This window comes from Lolium perenne, chromosome 6 (genome assembly GCF_019359855.2).
Source record: "Lolium perenne isolate Kyuss_39 chromosome 6, Kyuss_2.0, whole genome shotgun sequence".
Classification (NCBI taxonomy): Eukaryota; Viridiplantae; Streptophyta; class Magnoliopsida; order Poales; family Poaceae; genus Lolium; species Lolium perenne.
In genome coordinates, this window is record NC_067249.2 from 248,975,282 (window position 1) to 248,998,389 (window position 23,108).

Below are 23,108 nucleotides of genomic sequence, written 5' to 3' on the forward strand. Positions count from 1 at the left end.
CTGTGTTATCGTTTTACCTGCTCGGGACGAGCAGAACTAAGCTTGGGGATGCTGATACGTCTCCGACGTATCGATAATTTCTTATGTTCCATGCCAAATTATTGATGTTATCTACATGTTTTATGCACACTTTATGTCATATTCGTGCATTTTACGGAACTAACCTATTAACAAGATGCCGAAGTGCCGATTCTTTGTCTGCTGTTTTTGGTTTCAGAAATCCTAGTAACGAAATATTCTCGGAATTGGACGAAATCAACGCCCAGGGGCCTATTTTTCCACGAAGCTTCCAGAAGTCCGAAGACGAAACGAAGTGGGGCCACAGGGTGGCCAAACCCTAGATCGGCGTGGCCCACCCCCTGGCTGCGCCGACCTATGGTGTGGGGCCCCTGTGCCCCCTCCTGACTTGCCCTTCCGCCTACTTAAAGCCTCCGTGACGAAACCCCCAGTACCGAGAGCCACGATACGGAAAACCTTACTGAGACGCCGCCGCCGCCGATCCCATCTCGGGGATCCAGAGATCGCCTCCGGCACCCTGCCGGAGAGGGGATTCATCTCCCGGAGGACTCTACGCCGCCATGGTCGCCTCCGGTGTGATGTGTGAGTAGTCTACCCCTGGACTATGGGTCCATAGCAGTAGCTAGATGGTTGTCTTCTCCCCATTGTGCTATCATTGTCGGATCTTGTGAGCTGCCTAACATGATCAAGATCATCTATCTGTAATTCTATATGTTGCGTTTGTTGGGATCCGATGAATAGAGAATACTTGTTATGTTGATTATCAAAGTTATATCTATGTGTTGTTTATGATCTTGCATGCTCTCCGTTATTAGTAGATGCTCTGGCCAAGTTGATGCTAGTAACTCCAAGAGGGAGTATTTATGCTCGATAGTGGGTTCATGTCTCCGTGAATCTGGAGGGGTGACAAGAACCTCTAAGGTTATGGATGTGCTGTTGCCACTAGGGATAAAACATTGGTGCTATGTTCAAGGATGTAGTCACTAGTTACATTACGCGCAATACTTAATGCAATTGTCTGTTGTTAGCAACTTAATACTGGAGGGGGTTCGGATGATAACCTGAAGGTGGACTTTTTAGGCATAGATGCATGCTGGATGGCGGTCTATGTACTTTGTCGTAATGCCCAATTAAATCTCACTATACTCATCATGATATGTATGTGCATGGTCATGCCCTCTTTATTTGTCAATTGCCCAACTGTAATTTGTTCACCCAACATGCTGTTTATCTTATGGGAGAGACACCTCTAGTGAACTGTGGACCCCGGTCCAATTCTCTTTCTTGAAATACAATCTCTTGCAATCTTTGTTCTCTTTGTTTTCTGCAAACAATCATCTTCCACACAATACGGTTAATCCTTTGTTACAGCAAGCCGGTGAGATTGACAACCTCACTGTTTCGTTGGGGCAAAGTACTTTGGTTGTGTTGTGCAGGTTCCACGTTGGCGCCGGAATCCCTGGTGTTGCGCCGCACTACATCTCGCCGCCATCAACCTTCAACGTGCTTCTTGACTCCTACTGGTTCGATAAACCTTGGTTTCTTACTGAGGGAAACTTGCTGCTGTACGCATCACACCTTCCACTTGGGGTTCCCAACGAGCGTGTGCTTTACGCGTCATCAGAGACAGACACCCGCAAAGCCACTTATGCAATACAAGTTGCATGTCAAGCGTGGAGCAAGTCTCATGAGACGCGGTCATGTAAAGTTAGCCCGGGCTGTTTCATCCCACCATCCCGCAAGATGCAAAGTACACATAACAAGAGACAACAAAAGCATCAACGCCCACAAAACCATTGTGTTCTACTCGTGCAACCAATCTATGCATAGACACGGCTCTGATACCACTGATGGGATTCATAGCATAGAATACAAAAAAATTCCTACCGCAAGAACGAATAACAAGCCAAGATCTAATCTAGAAGATGGCAGCAACGAGAAGATCATGAGACTAACCCTCGAAGATTCCAAAGCCTACGAGATTAGATCTCGTTGTTGATGTAGTCGGTCACTTGCCGCTTTCAAAAGCGCGTAGAAGATCTTGACGGTGCCACAGTTGGTCAGCACCTCCGTACTCGGTCACACGTATGGTGTTGATGACGACGTCCTTCTCCCCGTTCCAGCAGGCAGCGGATGTAGTAGATCCTCTTCGGATTCCCGCCAGCACGACGGTGCGGTGGCGGTGGTGGTAAAGAACTCCGGTAGGGCTTCGCCGTAGCCGTGCAAGAAGGAGGAGGAGGAAGGGGCGACTAGGGTTTGGGGAGAGGAGGAAAGGGCTGCGACTTGTGGTGCCCTTGGCGTGCCCCTTGGTCCGTTTAAATAGGTGGACAAGCCCCTTGGGTCGTCCATAAACCCGCCCCCAAGTTTGACTGAGTTCCGACAGGTTTCCGGTTCCAAAAACCTACTCCTACTCGGACTCTTTTGCCAATTCCGAAATTGCATTAAGGAAAGACTCCTTTTCCCTTAAGGCAACATGGTTGCACCTATTATGGAACCCTCCGGACTTCCTTAGAAAGCCCGGGTCGTCCCGGACACTTCCGGAACCTTCCATAATATTCCGGACTATTCCGGTCCTTCCAAAACCTTCTAGAAGCTCCAGTCAAAACATCAGACTTTTTCCGAACCCCGGAAAATGACTTCCCATATATGAATCTTATTCTCCGGACCATTCCGAACCTCCTCGTGATGTCTTGGATCCCATCCGAGACTCTGAACAACATTCGAGCTCCATTCCATATTCCATATCTACTTAAAACGACATCAAACCTTAAGTATGTCACCCTACGGTTCGAGAACTATGCGGACATGATCAAGACTCTTCTCCGATCAATAACCAATAGCGGGATATGGAGATCCATAATGGCTCCCACATATTCAACGATAACTTAGTGATCGATTAAACCATTTACATACGATACCGATTCCCTTTGTCACGCGATACTCTACTTGTCCGAGGTTCGATCATCGGTATCATGATACCTTGTTCAACCTCGTCACTGACAAGTACTCTTTGCTCGTACCGTGGCATATCCTCTTGTGAACCAGTCACATGCTTGCAAGCTAATGAGACGACATTCCACCGAGAGGGCCCAGAGTATATCTATCCGTCATCGGGATGGACAAATCCCACTCTTAATCCATATGCCTCAACTCACACTTTCTGAATACTTAATCCCATCTTTATAACCACCCATTTACGCAGTGGCGTTTGATGTAATCAAAGTACCCTTCCGGTATAAGTGATTTACATGATCTCATGGTCGAAGGACTAGCTAACTATGTATCAGAAGCTTATAGCAAATTGAACTTAATGACATGATCTTATGCTACGCTTATTTGGGTGTTTAGTACCGGTTTTGGAACCGGTACAAAAGATTTGGTACTAAAGCCTTCCCCTTTAGTACCGGTTCCTTACGAACCGGTATTAAAGGTGCCTTCACGTGGGCACGGAGGAGCCCGCGGGGCTGGAGACCTTTGGTACCGGTTCGTAACACGAACGGTACTAAAGGCTATTTCGTTTAAAAAAATTCATTCATTTTTTTCTAATTATTTTTCACTGCCTTTATTTTTTTTCAGAATTTCTAGTATTTCCGTTAGTCTCTAACTACACTTAATCTCTAGTCAAATTACTTACTTGTGGTCAAACTTCTCGGTCGGTCACCCATCCTCACACTAATCCAATACTACCATGCTTAACTTTCGAGTTCCTTCCCCTCCCACTTCCAAGTGCTTCGCGCGCATGTTGTTTTTTTTGAAACCCCAGACTGAAAGGCAAAAGCCCCACAGCTAACCACCCTTTATTATAAATTAAAAAGGAACACGCAAAAGAAAAAAGACAAAACAATCCTATTAACATGTTGATCGATACCACACTTCTTTATTGTTTAAATTCCAGATAATTTTTTTAATAAACAAAATTAATGATGTAATAATAATGTTGAATAAATAAATAAAATTAACTTTTTTAATTTGTAATATTTTTAATTATTTTTAGTTTTTTAATATTTTTTGCCAAATAAATAAAATTAACTTTTTTATTTTTTTATTATTTGAAAATCTTATAATTTGCTAAAGTTAATAGTAATATTTATGAAGATGCAATTATTAATTTTAATTTTGAAAAAATAAAAATATATAAAATCCTAAATTTCTAGAAAAAACTAAAATGTTTCTGCTTTCATATTTTCATTTGGAATTTTGAGAATCTAAAAATTGGCTAACCGGGTAAACCATGGTGAATTCGGATGTAACTTTGTCCCACGATAATTTTGATATATTATACGCTTTTGTCCGACTTCGTATGCAAAAGTTAATGCGGTTTTACCATTTTTCAATCTTTTTTTGCAAAAAAAGTGAAAATTTGAATTTCTTAATTTCACCGAATAGTAGGTTGCGTAACATGTAGGAATCTCAAAACATTTTTATTTTTTGAATTTTCTATCATTTTGTTTTGTATTTTACAAAGCAAAAAAAGCGATCGGGGGGGGGGGGGGGGGGGGGAGGTGCGTGGGGAGCCAGAAAACCTTTAGTACCGGTTCGTGACACGAACCGGTACTAAAGGTCTACCCTTTAATACCGGTTCGTGTCACGAACCGGTACTAAAGGTTTTCCGGCTGGCGCCAACCCTTTAGCACCGGTTCGTGACACGAGCCGGTACTAAAGGTCCCACACGAACCGGTATTAAAGGTTGCCGGCGGCCTGGGTACTGCAACCGGTACTAATGCACCCTTTAGTACCGGTTCGTAAGGAAACCGGTACTAAAGGTCTGGAGGAAGCCCTTTTTTCTACCAGTGATCTATCACACTTGGCAAAGAAGAAACTGCGGATTTCTGGAATGATGATTGACTTCAAGGGCATACGCCAAAGGAAATTTCCCCATTATCACTTTTCCGCATTGCAAGAGGACCTCAAGAAGCCCTCCATGTTGAAATGAATGAATGGGAGAAGAAAAGGAGCATGAATGCAGCTTTGTCGTGCGTGCATGGATGAAAAATCCATTCGAGGCAGAGCGGTGTTTTCCTAATTTTTCGATAGAGGCGGCTAAGGGATGAGGCGCGTGCACGTACGCATGCATGCATACAAGTCTTGTTGCTGAGCAAGCAAAAGTTGGTCCCTTGATTTTCTTGATCAGGCAGGCGTGCAGAGTTCCAGCGAGCGCGGTCGCTGGAAACAGACAGCTGCCGGCACTAGGTAGTTGTTTCGGCGAGCGCATGCAAATAGGGAGGAGAGGAACGACTCATGCAGACTGGTACGCATGCGCGAAGAGCGATGTCTCCTCGGAAAGAGGCTCCCTTGTTCGTGTAGGCCAAGACGGTGTCGTCGACTAGGCAGCAGGAGAATGCAAGACGATGGCGCCAACGTCGAGGAAGAGGAAGCGAGGAGGAGGAGGAGGAGGAGGAGGAGGAGGAGGAGGAGGAAGAGGAGAGCACGCCCTGCCACTTCGGCGTGCCGGCCCGGGTACTGGACCGGTTGTTGCACGAGCTGCGGATCGCAGAGCTGGAGCGCGTGCAGAGGAAGCTGCAGGAGAAGGAAGCCGAGGTGTCCTGGTGTCGCGCTACACTGCCAAGCTCGCCTCTCGCCACAAGGACCAGTCACGGCTAAGGTAGAAGAATCAAGCAACCATTAACGCGTGTGAAGAGCATCTAAAGAGGTGGGCATCTGAAGGTGAGACTAATACGTGAGTTGTACTACCTATCCCCGCTCCCGTCGCCTCTCCCATGGGCGACCGGGCGCCCCCGTCCTCCCCACCCTCTCCTCCCCTCCCCCTCCTTCCCCCACCGCCGCCGCCGGGCAAAGCCCGAGCGGTGCTGGCGGCGGCGGTTTCCTTCTCTCCCGTGCGTTTGGGAGCCCGACGGGGCGGGCTCGACCAGGCGGCGATGGAGGGCGCCGGCTCCGGCCCAGGCCGGCACGGATCCCGGCGTGGCTGGCGGCGAGGCGAGCGGCCGTGGCGGTGGTGCCCAGCTAGTGCCTCCTCAGCCGACGCTCCTAGGTCCCCTGGTGGCGGCGGCCAATCTGCGCCCGCGGGCCTAGATCTGGGTCTGGTGGGCCCGGTCGATTTGGGTTGTTCTCTGTTGGTGTGCTACAGGCAGAGACCTCCTTGGCTACCATCCGTCGCGGCTGGTGTCGTGCTCGGACTAGACCTGCGGCGCTGGTTTTGGCGATCTGCCCGCTTGGGCTTGTCGGAGCCCGGTTGAGCTTTCGGCGGTGGGGAGTCGCTGGGGCGACGTCCTTGCTAGCTATCTGGGACGAGGTCCTTGGGTCGGCTCAGTACTATAGCTACTCCAGCGGCTGCGGTCTGTTCTCCCTCAGACCAATTTGGTCGTGCTTGTGCAGGTGTACTCGCGCGCTGGAGATGGTGGACATCGTGGTGCCGCCAATCTAGGGTCTTGGACGTTTAGATCTGGGTGTGGCCGAAACCTCTGCCAGCCAGCACGTGTTTCCTGCAGATGAGTCAAGTTGGGGCTAGTTCATAGTGCGACTTAGGTTGGAGGCGCGGCAGTGATCTCCGCCTTGTTCGCTCTATGTCCTCGCGACGGCGTCCGGAATTCTTATCTAGGTTTGGACCTCGGCGAAAGCAGCGCATGGCTCTGGCCTGCGCCGGCGACGGCATCACCTGTGGGTGTCGTTCCCTTGTTGAAGGCGTCCCGATGATGGCCCTCTTGTTCGAAATGATGGACTCCATCTCTCCGCCTCAATCTACTTCTCTTGGAGGCCTGCTTCGTGTAAGCTTCTCTCACAGTGTCTTGTGGAGCACCGTGTGACATCTCGCCGGTGTCGCGGCCCTCTCGCAACGTCGGCCTGGCTGCTTTTACACGGTTTGCTGCGGTAGATGATTTCCTTCCTAGGGCGTTGGGGGGCTTTGCTAGGTCAGCGTCTGGTCGTAGCTCTTGCCGGTGTGCCTATCCTAATGCCAGGGGATGATGTTGTGTGTTTGGTCTGGACCTAGCCTGAGCTCCATGGGTGGTGATTCTCGGGTCTGGGTGAAAACTTTGCAGGTCTTTCTCTGCCGATGACGATAACACATTCTTGCGCCATTCACCTTCTTGGAGGCGTCGCTGCAAGAGCCTCCCTCCTTTGGTTCCTCAAGCTCTGCTAGGTGGCCGGCCCGTCGTTGAGTTCCCCCTTGAGTTGCAGTCTTGGTGCGGTGGAGGTTTGTTGGCGTGGACACGGTTGCGATCGCTCCGGTGCAACAGAAGACAAGGCTCCCTCTTCATGTATCAAATGACGCTTCGTCTTACTTTCCCGTGTTATCTTTTGTTGTGGTTTGGGTTGTGCGTGTGGCGCGTGTGTGTTGTAACTCTTGGTGTAACTCCTAGCCGGTTGATGGCTTCGTTAATTCAAAGCCGGACTCACTTCGGGCCTTCCATCTCATGAACGCGTGTGAATGAAGGAAAGAGAAAGAAAAAATCCGTCTCATGAACGCGCGTGAATGAAGGAAAGAGAAAGAAAAAATCAAATCACCTGATGCAACTACTAGATCATAATTTCTTCGTCACAAAACATACTCGTACATGTGTATCCGGGATGACCAAAAAATCATGATTCCATATGCTCCGTATCCAGACAAAGCGTTGTCAAGGTTTTGAGGACATTTTTGGGAATTTCAACTCAAGTTTGGATCATCTATTTCCAAACGGGGGTTGTTCTTTGTTGAGCATACATTCTCATGCCACTAAACCTGGTCCGCCGTAGTACATGCCCAGGCCATCCGTATCGACTCGAAACTTGTCGATCGTGTAGAGTGTGGAGTTGCTCGTGCCATGGGCGAGCTTCAGATCATCTTCGGGGGTGACGTACGTGTTGTTCTTGTTCAAGATCTGGATGTTCCTAATGATAGCCGCCCTTCGATACCCTTCCGAGGCGAAATGCCCGCTGCCCATCTCCACAGCCTTTGACGTGGCGGTCGGTCCCTGGACAATTCCTCCCCAGAATGCAAAATTTCCCTTGTCGTAGAGGAACGTGAACAGTCCGCTCGGCCAATATCCAAGCGGTATGTTTTTACCATCCGTCACCCACCAATTCTTTGTCTTCGGGTCCTAAAAATAAAACAAGATTATAGGATACTGGTCGTTCAAACTGCTGAATATATAGTTTCTTTAGAAATCAAGAAAATAGAGAATACCTTGAAAATTTTAATTATCATCGCCCACTGTGGTCCATCATACACGGAAACATGGTCTAATCTTACACCAGGAGCCCACTTTCGGTTGACTTGTACGAAACCACGGCAGCTCTGATCCATGCATACCTTTTTTTCTAGGCCTTCAGTCTAGCATGTTTTTTTTTTCCCAAATTATATTGCTAATGTTTATTAAAAATAGTTATATATTCCATAATAACATGTATCCAAGAAAAAGTAACGGTATGACTTACCCAAGCAATATGAAACCTAACAGAGGTATCACCACTGAAGCTTGGATTTACCATAATACCAGCACCTATCCTGTCTGTGTGTTCTCCCACTCCATTATTAATATGTACCCATGTTGCACTAACATCCTTACTATCTTTATTCACCTTTGGCTGCCAAACATTTATTTTAACAGTTGTACCATATACATCACCACGATACTCGATTCCTGCTGCCTACAAGGAATGAAATTAACATCAGTAGATGACAAGACTGAAACATATAGTATGTATATATAGATAAAAATATGATAGGATATCTTATCTAACATGTAAGCTGCCACAATATAATTACAATATTAAAATATGGGTTATGTAACACGAAAATTATGATGTTGGATTCATGTTCAAAATTATTTTCAATAAAAAATAATATCACTTTTTGTGCCATATAACTCATGCTTTGTTACCATGATTTTTGATAAAACTTAAAGGTACATATGTGTGGTCGTCTCACATTTTGGAGCAAAAATAGTAACATCCAATGGGTATAATTTAATGTTGATAACCGAGAGTTTGAGAAACAAATAGATCACACTCTTCAATAGAGTGTTCGTGAAACCGCAATGCAAATTAAATCCCGTCACATACAAAACTAATTTCTAACTAAATACTCCAAAACTTATTGTTCCACTAAATGATTTGTACCAATAAACCATATAGACGCTCATTGTGGAATTAAATGTTAGCATCAAACTAATTACCTTCCAATGTAATAAATAATGGGAATTCAATTTATTTATGAACAATATCTATGATAGATTTTTATTCAACTATGCTATAAATTATATATGCATCATGCCGACATCGACTCTAGGCCAATTTCCATAATCGACTCTATTCTGAATAGAAAAACAAACTATAATCAAACTAAGTTAACAAAATCATATAAAAACTCATACATAACTCACCGCTCGTTCTATACCCATGCTACCCACTACATGGATATCGTGTGCCGCGCTGGTGCCACTTATATTGTTGCGTAGAACTGGAACTGTTCTGACCGGGCAGTCGATGATAGATGGTTGTACTTGTGACTCTGAATGCAGAAACTGAGGTTTGGTGTCCAACCCAATAGGGAAAGAACTTGGTTGCATCTGTTTGGCAATGAAGTTAACCACCTTATGATCAATTATTTTAAATGCATAGATAATCCATTTAAAACATGGTGAAACTTAATTCATTATTGAAACTTAGATATACCAAAAAAAGATTATTTATTTCACTTTTATTCATCATTTTCAGTGCCAAAAAGATATAAATAATGGTCGAGAAACAAGCTAGAAGGGACTATAACAAGCTAATATATGAAGTATGCAACCTAACCAAAAGTAACCATCACAAAGCAACATTATATTCGCATAACTACTACTCCGTATCTACCATTTATGCAGCTGAACATGAATCAATAATAAATTGAGCAATTGAGAAAATCATGAAAGTAAATCATATTTTTATGAAGTCAATTTACCTGGATTTTATGGTCTTTCAACTGTGGGTGGTTTAAAGACGGTTGCAAATGCACATCAATGCAGTCATAAACATCTCCACATTTCAGCTATTTTGACGTATTCACTGCTTGTTAGACACATAAATGATGCTAAATAATAAAAAATAAGACGAATTCTAGTTTATACCTGAATGATTTTGCTAACTTGTCCATTTGGGAGGATATGACTATTTTGTCTGCGAGTTTGATAGCTTATACCTTTTCCTCTAGTGACTAGAGCAAGAAATGACATGAGAAGGATCACTCTATTAGCTTGACTTTCTTTCATCGTGAATAACTGAATTGTCAATTTCATAACACATACACCAAGGTATATATAATGATATTATATAGAAAATATTAATTGCAAAAGATATGATATGATATATATGCACCAGAGCATATCATGAGTAAATCATTTTTTCATGAAATCAGTTTACCTATATTTTTTATTTCTTTATGTATATATAAAGTATTAATTGCATAAGATATGACATATATTTGCTTCCATTATACTATATTGAAGTTATTAACACCGTATAAATATTTCATGGATTTGATGCGTGGGAAAATCTTCAAGTGGCAAGTTTGATATGGAAATTGTAATAATTGTTGATTCCTCTCTTATCTTTTACTATGTATGTTCCCCAACAAACATCATTCATATCATGAGTAATTTTTTTATGAATCAATTTACCTATATTTTCATTTCTTTATGTATATAGGAATTAATTGCTTAAGATATGATATATATTTTCTTCCGTTAAACAGTATTGAAGTTGCTAACACCATATATATAAATATATGGTAGGCAAAATGCATGGGAAAATTTTCAGAAGAAATGCCAAGTTTGATATGAAAATTGTAATAATTGTTGATTTCTTGCTTGTGTTTTACTATCTGTGCTCCCCAACAAACATTCAAACTTAGATACATATGTTCCTAGCTACTTGTGTTGATAACCAGTTTTGCTTGGACAAAGTCGTACTTTAGATTATCTCAAATGAAGAAATGATCGACATGAAAATTGAGCGGCTTGCAAGATGAACAATTTTTATACTTAAATATTCTCAACCGGAGGTATAATCTCCAGGGAAAAAAAGAAGGTAGGCCATCCCAAGAATTAACAAGGGTCAGACGAGTAAAGTGGCGAAAACTCTAAAAAAAAGGCCGTTCTTCGCGAAGATCCAAAAGTCTCTCCGCATGCGATACGTAGCGCGTTGTGGGGCAAGATTTTTCGTGGGAATTGGTCTCCCTGCTCGCCAAGTGTCACAAGGAGAAGCAATGTGGGATAGGAAAGGAGAGAGAAGGATAGGGGATGGTCCAGTTTTCCCTTTATTTTATAGATTCGTTTTTTCAAAATGAAATATCATGCGAACCGTAAGTCCAAATTACGAACCGTTTTCACTTTTTTTGAGATCCTCGCGACGAGATCTTCAAAACTAGATCTCATGTTGATAGGTTTCAAGATAATTTTTTTGTACCTCCAATACTAGTGTGATTGTACTCGTGGTGTGTACCTAACTGTACTCGTGCTTCAACTGATAAGTAATTCTGTTTTTAGTGTATTTGATGTAGTTTTTCCCTTTACTCAATAACTGTACTTACTCGTGTGCGCTACTGTATCTGTGCTTTTGTACTAGTACTTACTCGTGTGCGCGACTGTACTTCTGTACCAGTACTCGCTCGTGTGCGCGACTATACCTCCTCGTGTGCGCAATGATACGTCTCCGACGTATCGATAATTTCTTATGTTCCATGCCACATTATTGATGATATCTACATGTTTTATGCACACTTTATGTCATATTTATGCATTTTCTGGAACTAACCTATTAACAAGATGCCGAAGAGCCAGTTGCTGTTTTCTGCTGTTTTTGGTTTCAGAAATCCTAGTAAGGAAATATTCTCGGAATTGGACGAAATCAACGCCCAGGGGCCTATTTTGCCACGAAGCTTCCAGAAGACCGGAGAGTCAACGAAGTGGGGCCACGAGGTGGCCAGGAGGTAGGGCGGCGCGGCCCCACCCTTGGCCGCGCCGACCTGTCTCCTAGGCCCCTCGTGATGCCCCCTGACCTACCCTTCCGCCTACAAATAGCCTTCGTCGCGAAACCCCCAGTACCGAGAGCCACGATACGGAAAACCTTCCAGAGACGCCGCCGCCGCCAATCCCATCTCGGGGGATTCAGTAGATCGCCTCCGGCACCCTGCCGGAGAGGGGAATCATCTCCCGGAGGACTCTACGCCGCCATGGTCGCCTCCGGAGTGATGTGTGAGTAGTCTACCCCTGGACTATGGGTCCATAGCAGTAGCTAGATGGTTGTCTTCTCCCCATTGTGCTTAATTGTCGGATCTTGTGAGCTGCCGAACATGATCAAGATCATCTATCTGTAATGCTATATGTTGTGTTTGTTGGGATCCGATGAATAGAGAATACTATGTTATGTTGATTATCAATTTATATCTATGTGTTGTTTATGATCTTGCATGCTCTCCGTTATTAGTAGAGGCTCTGGCCAAGTTTTTGCTAGTAACTCCAAGAGGGGGTATTTATGCTCGATAGTGGGTTCATGTCTCCGTGAATGCAGGGAGTGACAGAAACCTCTAAGGTTATGGATGTGCTGTTGCCACTAGGGATAAAACATTGATGCTATGTCCGAGGATGTAGTTATTGATTACATTACGCGCAATACTTAATGCAATTGTCTGTTGTTAGCAACTTAATACTGGAAGGGGTTCGGATGATAACCTGAAGGTGGACTTTTTAGGCATAGATGCATGCTGGATAGCGGTCTATGTACTTTGTCGTAATGCCCAATTAAATCTCACTATACTCACCATAATATGTATGTGCATGGTCACGCCCTCTCTATTTATCAATTGCCCAACTGTAATTTGTTCACCCAACATGCTATTTATCTTATGGGAGAGACACCTCTAGTGAACTATGGACCCCGGTCCAATTCTCTATACTGAAATACAATCTACTGCAATACTTGTTCTACTGTTCTCTGCAAACAATCAACATCCACACTATACATCTAATCCTTTGTTACAGCAAGCCGGTGAGATTGACAACCTCACTGTTTCGTTGGGGCAAAGTACTTGGTTTGTGTTGTGCAGGTTCCACGTTGGCGCTGGAATCCCTGGTGTTGCGCCGCACTACATCTCGCCGCCATCAACCTTCAACGTGCTTCTTGACTCCTACTGGTTCGATAAACCTTGGTTTCTAACTGAGGGAAACTTACTGCTGTACGCATCACACCTTCCACTTGGGGTTCCCAACGGTCGCGTGCTGTACGCGTGTCACGCAACTGTACCTGTACCTGCTCGTGTGTTTGGCTGTACCTGCTCGTGTACACGACTGTACTCGCTCGGGTGCGCGCTTGTACTCGCTCGTGTACATAACTCTACGTGTACTTGCTCGTGTGTGTGACTGTACCTGTACCTGATCGTGTGTGCGGCTGTACCTGCTCGTTTACGCGACTGTACTCGCTCGGGTGCGCTTTTGTACTCGCTCGTGTACATAATTGTACATGTACCTGCTCGTGTGCGCGATTGTACCTGTACCTGCTCGTGTGTGTGGCTGTACCTGCTCGTGTACGCGACTGTACTCGCTCGGGTGCGCGTTTGTACTCGCTGAATTGTGTACATAACTATACTTGTACCTGCTTGTGTGCGCGATGTACCTACTCGTGTGCGTGACTATACCTGCTCATATGTGTGACTGTACTCGCTCGTGTGCACTCGAGTACGTACTAGCTTTTCCAGTAGAAGTGTCGTCTGTGTACCTCTATGTATTTGTAGTTGGCTACTTCGTGAGATGTTGGTACTTGACCACTGTATTTCCATCCGTGTGTACTAATCCGGTTGCATGTACTCCCTCCGGTCTTTTTTAATTGACTCGAATTTAGTATAACTTTGCACTAAATTCGAGTCAATTAAAAAGGACCGGAGAGAGTATTACGCGTGTACCGGCCAAGAAGTTTCGTGTCGCATGGATGAAGCACAACAAAAGTCACGACCACATGGTTGTACTTGCTCGAAAGTAGGAAGTACCTCGTGGGCGAGAGCGATCCGCCCGTTCCGCGCGCTGCTGTGCCACGCGTCATCACGTCATTTGCCCAAATTTCCTTTGCGAAGGTTGTTCTCTAGCTAGTGGTACCCGTAAAGTGGAACCAAATTGTGCCTGGACAATGGCCGGCTGTTAGAGCATCACTAGTAGAGCCCTTAAACCCTCAAATCCTCAAAGCAGTTTAAGGATTGGGAATGGGCATTTTTGGCATTTTGAGGGATGAAACATGGGCAAAGACTAGAATCCTCAAACCCTTAAAAGTGAGGATTGAGGGCAAAGACTAGAACCCCAAACCCTTAAAAATATTCATGATATATCACAATTGTTCATAGGTAGACACTGACATCGGCACTAGGTAGACACTGACATTGACACTAGGTAGATAGTTCATCGGTAGACACTAACACCATCTAGGGTTTATCCCAGAAGTCCTCATCGAAATCGGAGATGTCGCCATCCTCCGCGGCCTTCTTAGTGGCTACCTCCGCGGCATCCTCGGCCTCCATCTCTGCGACCATCTTGTCGTACCAATCGGGATCCTCCGCGGCCTTCTTGGCGGCTTCCTCCGCGGCTTCCTTCGCCTCCATCTCCACGATCAGCTTATCGATCCAATCAGGACCGTCGTCGTCAGAGCTATCGTCAACTACGATAGTGGGAGGCGGCGCCGAGGATGAAGACGGTCGAGAGGCGGCCGCCGCAGCTCGCTTCACCGCCAGTTGCGCGTAGAACTCGAGCTCCTCTACGACATGCTGCGGATGCGCCGCACGGAAGGCGGCCACTTCCGCCTCATCGCGGTTCCGAATGGACATCCGCATGTATTCCCGACTGATAGCGCGCTCCTCGGCGCGGGTAACGACGCTGAACGGTGGCGCCACGAACTCGGCCGCCGCGAGGTTGTCGACGTCGAAGAAGTTCCGCGGCCCGGCGCCACCATCGTAGCGCCACATCATGACGTCGTACACGTGGGTGGCGAGTTCGGCCGAGTCGAACGTCCCGAGCCAAAACCACTCGCCGCCGCGCGTGATCTCGGCGCCCCACCGGCCGGAGAAGCGGAGCCGCACGCCGTGGTAGCCGGTGGACGAGCGCTGCAGGGCGCGGCGCGGCGGCATCTCCACCGCAGGCGGAGGCGGGCGGCGCGGCTCGGGAGGGGTCGGTGGCGAGGCGGGGTGGCGCGGCTCGGGAGGCGGGGCGGCAGGGGTCGGTGGCGAAGCGAGGGTGGTGCGGCTCGGGGAGGTGCGGGAGGCGGCGATCGGCTCGGGGAGGTGTGTGAGGCGGCGGCCGGCAGGGCGGCTCGGGGTCGGCGGGTGGCGGGGAGGTCGCGTATCGGGGCGGCGGGTGGAGGGGAGGCGCGGATCCGAGGGCGGGGGAGCTCGCGGCAGCGGCAGGTGTCGAGGGGAGGCGGGCGGCGGCCGGAATCGCGGCGGGAGGCGAGCGGCGGCGCGGAGGCGGGAGGTTGGGAGGGGAAATTTCCCTCCTGCGCGACGAGGAAGAGGAGTGCGGGTTGGGGGCTGTTTGCCCCCATCCCCTACTTCTACGGGTTGAAAAGGGGTTTGAAGGATGGGCCTTTAAATTTTTTTGAGGGTTCGAGGGTTTAGAGGTTCTAGTCTACGAGTTTTTCCTCTCACAAACTGTAAAAAAACAGTTATTTTTTAGGATTTGAGGGTTTAAGGGCTCTTCTACTACTGATGCTCTTACCCGGTGGGCTGGGCTATCTAGCCCAGACCAGCCCGTAATGTCCAGCCCCAGAGATCCCAAGAGGGCCCAGCCGCGTCCAAGCTGGACTGTCCGGCCCGAAAGGTTCTAGCGATGGCCCCGGTTTAAAAAGTACTCAACATGAAAATCCATGTGTATTATCCAGTCATACAACCTTCATTTTTTTTTAAACTCAGCCTTGATCTTTAGTTCATCAAAATCTAGGATGCTATACGACCTGCAGCAGCAAAAATGCACGATTACTCATGAATCATCGTGACTCTTGCTCACGTTGCAGAAACTCCACGGTACTAAAACTGCACGCATATATGAATGAAAAATTCGTCTTCAGGATGGATGTGGTCTTTTCGACCCGTTCGGCGACTTCTCGTTCGCAACCAATAACATCAGGCCGACTCAGGAGGAGCGGCTGCGGCTGCGAGTTGTCGACAAGGTCTAGAGGTTGAAGATGATGGGCTTCTCCAGGATCTCGTTGTAATTTTCGTTTTTCTTGAACTGCTTTGTATTGTTCATGATTTTTTAATGCCAGTGTCGTATTCGAAAAAAAAACTTTGCCCATCTAGGCACGTATAATGAGACCTCACTTGAGTTTTTCACTGGAAATTTTCAGACCGCCAACACCTGGTCACATACACATACCACAATTCTCAACTCAATAACCTGATAACCATTGATGGTATATCTTGGCGAACGTGGACAAAATTCAATATGAAACCTAGGGTGTTCGTAGTGGACCTAAAGTTGAGCTTCTCAGGAAACGGTGTTTGGTACTTCGCGTAAGCATATTTCTCCGAGAAAGGACGAGGCGTTTTTGTCGGAATGGGGATTAAAACCCCGGCTTCTGTATCATGATGATGCACACGGCTTTTTATTAATAAGTTACGAGTATAAAGTTTAAAACATCTCGCGCATCACCCAGAATTGATACAAGAATTAACCAGCGGAAAACAAAAAACAAAGTATGACTACACATCAACGTAAGCAAAGAGTTTTTCCTACTTTTCCATTATGTTTTTATCTAGAAGTTTTTTTAGTTGATGGTTAGATTAATTCATGGACCATCCCCTACCTTTAGGGAAATTTAAAGGATTATAGAATAATAATGGATTATGAAATAGGAGGGATTCTATATCTATATTAGTATTAGTTCAGTACAGATAGTTATTTGATTGATCTAAGATTAAAAAGAGTACAATTTTTTATTTTGCTTTATTTAGTGTTCGGACCCAAATGAATGCATCCCGCACTAAGTAATAAAATTCTTCTACCTCTATCCATAAATAGATGTCTTAGATATGTCAAAATTTGGATGTATCTAGATACTATTTAGTGTATAGATATATCTAAATAAAAAAATTCAAGACATCTATTTATAGACGGAGGGAGTATAAAGAAATGGAGAAAGCTCGTTTGCAATAGATATAGGGTTTACCAACAACCTCAGGCATGGACATAGACACCAGATTATTTCGAAGGTAGACTGGAAGCTAAGCAAGCTATTCCAAAAGAAAAGATCGAACGGGGTCGGGTGTAGAAGCACAGCTGTTCCATCAAGCATCAGCTCGCTGTTCAGTCAGGAAGAGTAACCGAATAGGGCACGGTGAAAGATTGCTGCACTAGCCAATTGAACCAAAAGTCTGAACTGATGGAAAGAGACTAGGCAGTGTATTTATATTCAACACCCCCCCTCACGTCTAGGCTATTTTAGTCCTTAGCGTGGGTTCGGTGCGGGCCGCGGAATCTTTTTCCTTTTTGTTTTTAAAGCTGCGTGAGCAGGTCTTGAACTTGAGACCTCTTGGCTCTGATACCATGAAAGATTGCTGCACTAGCCAATTGAACCAAAAGTCCGAACTGATGGAAAGAGACTAGGCAGTGTATTTATATTCAACACACGGTATGGAGAAAGACCGAAAATCAGCCGAACTCAGGTAACCGGCTCGAGCACTTCCATCATTTCTCTTTCTGGTGCCTCCAGAATCCAGATCAATTGAAAATTACCATAATTATGATAACGCTAAGAAGAAGAAAAGTCTACTCTTCATCCTCAAATTTAAAATTTCACTTCTATTTGTTTTGTCCATACCCCAGGTTATCTTGATTTCGTTGCTGATGTGGCAAAACAAACCGAACCTGACCCAAATTAGTCGAGCCCAGCCCAAACCTGACCCGAACATAAGACGGTTCTGGTGTCTCTCAACTCGGGTAGGGGCAGACAAGAAAACAGAAAGGGCACGTCTAGCAGGCGCTTAAGCGCTCGTTGGTTAATCTCACCGCACCGCTTAAAAAGGCAAGTTAGTCATCCCTGATCCTCCAGACGGCAAAAAAGGAAATGACCCTCTAACCATAGCTGACAGTTCTGCTCCCAATAAAAAACGCGTGAAAACAATTCCAAAGTCCTACACATGAATCACGGTGACTACACATGAAAATTAATTCCCTTTATAAAATTTAAAACAGCATAACTTTTAAACCGTGTTTTGAAATTATGATCCGTTTTGATTTTCAAAATTGTCGTAATGAGATCTTAAAAAGTAGATCCCACTTGCAAAAGTTTTGACGAATATTTTTTAGATGCAACTTTAGTGCGCGATAAATCAAGTTTGGTGCACAACGAAGTAACTTTGCTACGCGATGGAAATGTTAATTCCCAATAGGAGTAAGTAACTTTGCAACTTTGGGGTAGAGAGATCATACGCACCCGGAAACCGAATTGAGTTTCTGACTTTGCAATAGCAATAGACAACATCATAACAACTATAAACAACTGATTATCGTTACATTTATTGTAGGCAAGTTCACCATTGTGGTAGACAAATTAACAATAGTGGTAGGCAAATTCAAAGACCACCCTAGATATCGGCGCATCTCCCATGCACCACCGCCATCATGCCCTCTCCTTTTTGTTTGCTTCAACACCACTTGGGTTGCTCTCCGAAATCTTCACCACGTCAATCGAATCAACAGCTCACCTTTGTTGTGCTAGTTGCTTTTCTCTGTTGCTAATTTTCCTACGAAGCAACTTGGTACCCACCGAAAGCAACTATGGTGAGCGACGAAGCAACTTTGTAACAAGAGTAGGCAACTTAATAGCAACACTAGGCAATTTCGGACGTACAGAAGACTTGACGCGACGGGCTAAGTACCGTTGCCAAGGAAATTTACATGTGAGGCCTCGCAAATGTCATGTTTCTTTTTTCAGATTTTGCATTCACTGTTTGGAACCTAGATTACATTGCTAAAGCGGAGCCACGCCGTGGTGCCAAATTCAGCATGTTCGGGCAATATTTGCATCCAAAAAAAAAGTATATTCCCTCTAATCCATATTAGTTGCCACTAATATAGATATATTTAGACATATTTTAGTTCTAGATACATTCATACTAGTGACAAGTTATATGAATCGGAGGGCGTAGCAACTTCATTATTTTGGAAGGCAATTTAAAAATCTTATTTTTGAGGGGTAATTGAAAATCTTGTAAGCAACTATTGATGGTGCTATGCAAAACCATTCAGACCTTGTTTACTTGTCTGGTATTTTTGGGTTTGGGAGGGTACGACCGATCTCGAAAGTTACCGGACGGTCTGTTTACTTCTCTGATTTTTTTGGGTAACATTTCGGCCCATCCTAGATCTTCCCGACCTAGTAAGCTGCACCCTCAGATTTTCTCAACCACGAGGTCCACCTCATGTATTCGGTCACGAAAAGGGGAGACGAGAGACGGAGGCGACATGACGGTGACGATTGGTAGTGGGGACTGAACGAGTGAACCACAACGGCGACAATGAGATCCTGCTCCGACGATTGGTCCCCTGTAAGTCCTCGCGCCTCCTCCCCTTTTCCCCTCCTCCCTTGCTAGGGTTTCTTGGTGTCGCTGTCGTCCGCGACAGAGCTCTGGGAGCTCGCTGTCGCCGTCGACACCAGTGAGGCCGTGCAAGATCAATACTAAATTTTAGCTCTGCGAGTATTTCTAGTTGGAGGTCCTCTGGCGGCGACGTGGTTTCTGGCGTTCGGCGGTGATGACTTCTAATGTTCTTCAAACTGCATGACACTGAGTTTATGGCAGCGGTTGCTCATCTGTTGGATCGAGCATTTATTTATGAGTGTGTCCTTGTTCGAGAAAATTCCATGACACTGTGCTTATGTTAAAGTCGGACTTTTTAATTTACTGATGGCGCCGTATCTTATGCATCCAGCCAACTAGTGTATCCGTGCATCCGATGCGTTTCCAGCCGGCCGATCTAAATCGTAGCGTGGAAGCTGCCTACGTTAGTTAAGCTGCAAATTTGCACCAGCACCTCTAGCGAACCCCACGTTCCTTCCGGCGATCTCAACTGCAGTTGTAGACTTTCGATGACTATGGCGGTGACCCGGAGCTAGAGACGGAGATCTTGCCATCGCCCTACACTTCGACGGGATAGTATCGACAAAGCTGGATTCAGCCGGATCGCATGTGGCAGCCGCTGTGACATTCATAGTGAGGTATGTACGCCCGTATTGGCTGTCTTTTCTAGTGACAAACACACCGAGCGATCTCCTAGTGCTTGTTAGGTGCCTCAAGTAGGGATTATCAAAAGTTAACTAGCTTGATACGAACACACAACACCAAAGACTCATCATGCAGACTCGATGTGGATAGCCAAAGAATGAATTGTGTGTACTGTATGTCAGTTAACCAGCTGATGTTTAAGAATCTTCAGAAAACTTTAGCTTCGTCGGTAGATTCTGTTAGCTGTTAAGTCTGCCAGTTTCAACAATTACTATTTTCTTCAGTTAAACTGTTTACTCTACTTTGTCCTAGGTTGTTAGAATAGATCAAACCCTGATCAGATCGTGGAATGACATGGTACTCAAACGATCATGCTAGCGATGTAGGGTGGCAGGAGTGTTGGGATGGCAGCAGTCACATCTTAGCTGTAGCCTGAGTTTTTGTTTTCAGTTAGCCTTGTAATAGTTGAATAAGTAGAAATTAAGGAGCAAAGTTGTTTGTTTACACAGCACAAAACCCTCTTGTGTCAGTGTTCATTGTCTCCATTGTGTGCATGGGTTAACCAACAGTACACGTGAGTGCTTCTCGTTTCAGATCCTTATTATGTACATGTTTGTGGCTTTGTGTGCAGCAATGCAATCTACCAATAGTTTGCCAATGCAGTTCAACGATGGAGGATTTAGCACACCCGTAAAGAAAACAAGTGTTCTTCTCTCTGTAAGTTAATTTCTTCCAGTGATCATGGTTGTATTCAGTTTGCCAAGTTATACATAATTGTTCTTACTAATTCATTCTTTATGTTGAAGTGTTCAAGTTTTACACCTGAATGTGAAGAGTATTTGAAGCCTAAATTAGGGATGACATTTGAAGGACTGGAGGTAGTAGAGAAGTTCTACAAGTATTATGCACCTGAATCTGGTTTTGGAGTTTGTGTTGGACAACAAAAAAAGTTAACAATGAGGTAGTTCGCACTAGATGGTACATGTGTAACATGGAAGGATTCAAGTCTGAAAAGAGTAAAGAGATTGATGATCCTTCAAAGAAAATGCGCAAGAACACGGCCACAAGATGTGGTTGTGATGCACATATCTTTGTGAAGTTGTGTGGTAATAATACCTACAAGATTAAGTCAAGGTGCAACACGGCCACAAGAATTTGGCAAGAGAATATGAGGCTTTTATTGGTTGCAACATTCCTAATCAAGTTGACATACACCCACCAGATGATGTTTGTTCGGTAGGGTGAAGTAAAAGAATAAATAGAGGAAAGGAGATGTACGTGGAAGAACATAAAAAGAAGAAGAAGAAAGAAGCCAAGGCCAATGTGGCACGCATGTGCAGGACGTGTAACACATTAGGATTTCATGATAGTCGAAAGTGCCCAAGCAAACATGTTCAAGGAAAAGAGTGCAAGACATGCATACAGATGGTCCATCATGATTCATGAAAGCTGCATCTCTTCCAAGAAGAACCATGGCTTACTAGTAGCACTATTTTATTTAATGTTAATCAAGACTTCATGTAATGGTTTTGAATTTTTTATTTGTCCAAGTGTTAAACAAGACTTCATGTAATCCATCAGAAATATTTATTTCATCCAAGTGTTCGTCTTAGTTGTAATGTACCGAATTTGAGCTTGCTTCTCGGTTGGTTGAGTTACAAATGAATTTTGCATCAGCGGTATTGCTGCAATCTCTGTACTGCTGCCAAACGGTTTGCAAAAGTGATTCTCTATCACATCCCTTCATAAATTGTCCATTCAGCAACACTTATTTGATACTCATAACTGATTCTGCTGCATATGTCTGACATATGGCACAAAAATGCGTTACTGTGTAGGCACATACTATGGCCCGACTCTGGTACAGGCTACATTGCAAATACAGCAAAGTCTGTTATTCTCATTCATAACAACTTACAATCCTTTTTTTCAAAATCAAGGATTACATTCACACTGGAAACCAACAAGCTGCACACACATCTAACAAAGAGAAAATGGAATCGACTAGCTACTGAGAAGGCTACTCTACAAGTACTAGATACATACAGTACACAATTTCAGCCATAGCAGCATACATCACCCATGCTCTATGTAATTGAAGCACAGTTGGACTCAAGACACTAGATTATTTTCCAAGACAGAGAAGTTGTAAACCATCCAGAGAGAAGTAAAACAATACACCAATCTACCTACAATCACAATCAATTGCCTCCGCTTCCTCACTGCCAGAAAAATATTCCAGAACTCAACTAGCATACACCATCTCCAGACCAACATCACAGTCATCTGTCTGCTCTGGTTTTTGCCTCTGACAGCTAGAATTTTTGTTTCAAGCAAGATGCATGATTTGGTTAGCTGATGGAATTTTGACTGTCAGCTTATTTTTAGCGCCGGCAGGGATCAGTTGAACTTCAGATTTTCAGAAACATTATGCACGCAGTTACGAAACTCCAGCCTCTATTCATCTTGGCGCCAGCAACACAAGCTAGATAGCAAGTAGCATCAGAAGCTGCAGTTGAATAGGTACATATATTCAGTTAAATAGCACGCGTATTGAAGCAACTTGGGGCATAATTTGAGGTTGTTACCTTCATCACCCACGGAGGGACGCCGGGCCTGAAGCCTCGGCACATATTTCTTAATGGTGCCCACCCTCCAGCAACTAAATCTCGCCTTGATGCCCTCCATGTCATGTGGCAGCAGCTCGCCGTCAGCCCGTGACGCGTGTCACAGGTAGTGATGTTGAGACTCTCCGACTCCCTAAGCCAGATGAGGGTCTTGCAGAGCATGTAAAAGGAGGCGCCGTCTTAGAAGTCGCGCGTGGAAGAACATGAGGAGGACTACCGCCGAGCGCGCCCTGCCATCGTGGTCTGGTCGGCCTTGGCCGCCATCAGGAGAAAACAAAGCCATGAACCCT

The 23,108-nt window shown here is 45.1% G+C and overlaps 1 protein-coding gene across 1 annotated transcript; it reads right to left on the minus strand.

Moving 5' to 3' along the window:
• Positions 1 to 7,490: 7,490 nt before the first annotated feature.
• On the minus strand, positions 7,491 to 10,334 carry LOC127309124 (protein neprosin-like). Its single transcript, XM_051340099.2, has 5 exons — positions 9,899 to 10,334; positions 9,339 to 9,524; positions 8,392 to 8,604; positions 8,141 to 8,287; positions 7,491 to 8,054 (listed from the first exon to the last, which is right to left on the minus strand). Exons 2-5 carry the CDS (start codon positions 9,522 to 9,524, stop codon positions 7,683 to 7,685), a joined length of 918 nt encoding a protein of 305 aa, XP_051196059.2. The 5' UTR covers positions 9,899 to 10,334; the 3' UTR covers positions 7,491 to 7,682.
• Between the last annotated feature and the right edge of the window lie 12,774 nt (positions 10,335 to 23,108).

Excerpts from the sequence above, each read along its gene's own strand:
- LOC127309124 (XM_051340099.2), bottom strand. The coding sequence starts at position 9,524 with ATGCAACCAAGTTCTTTCCCTATTGGGTTGGACACCAAACCTCAGTTT. Across the intron at positions 8,288-8,391 it reads TTAGGTTTCATATTGCTTGG|ACTGAAGGCCTAGAAAAAAA; the intron begins GTAAGTCATACC and ends AAAACATGCTAG. Across the intron at positions 8,055-8,140 it reads TGATAATTAAAATTTTCAAG|GACCCGAAGACAAAGAATTG; the intron begins GTATTCTCTATT and ends TTTTATTTTTAG.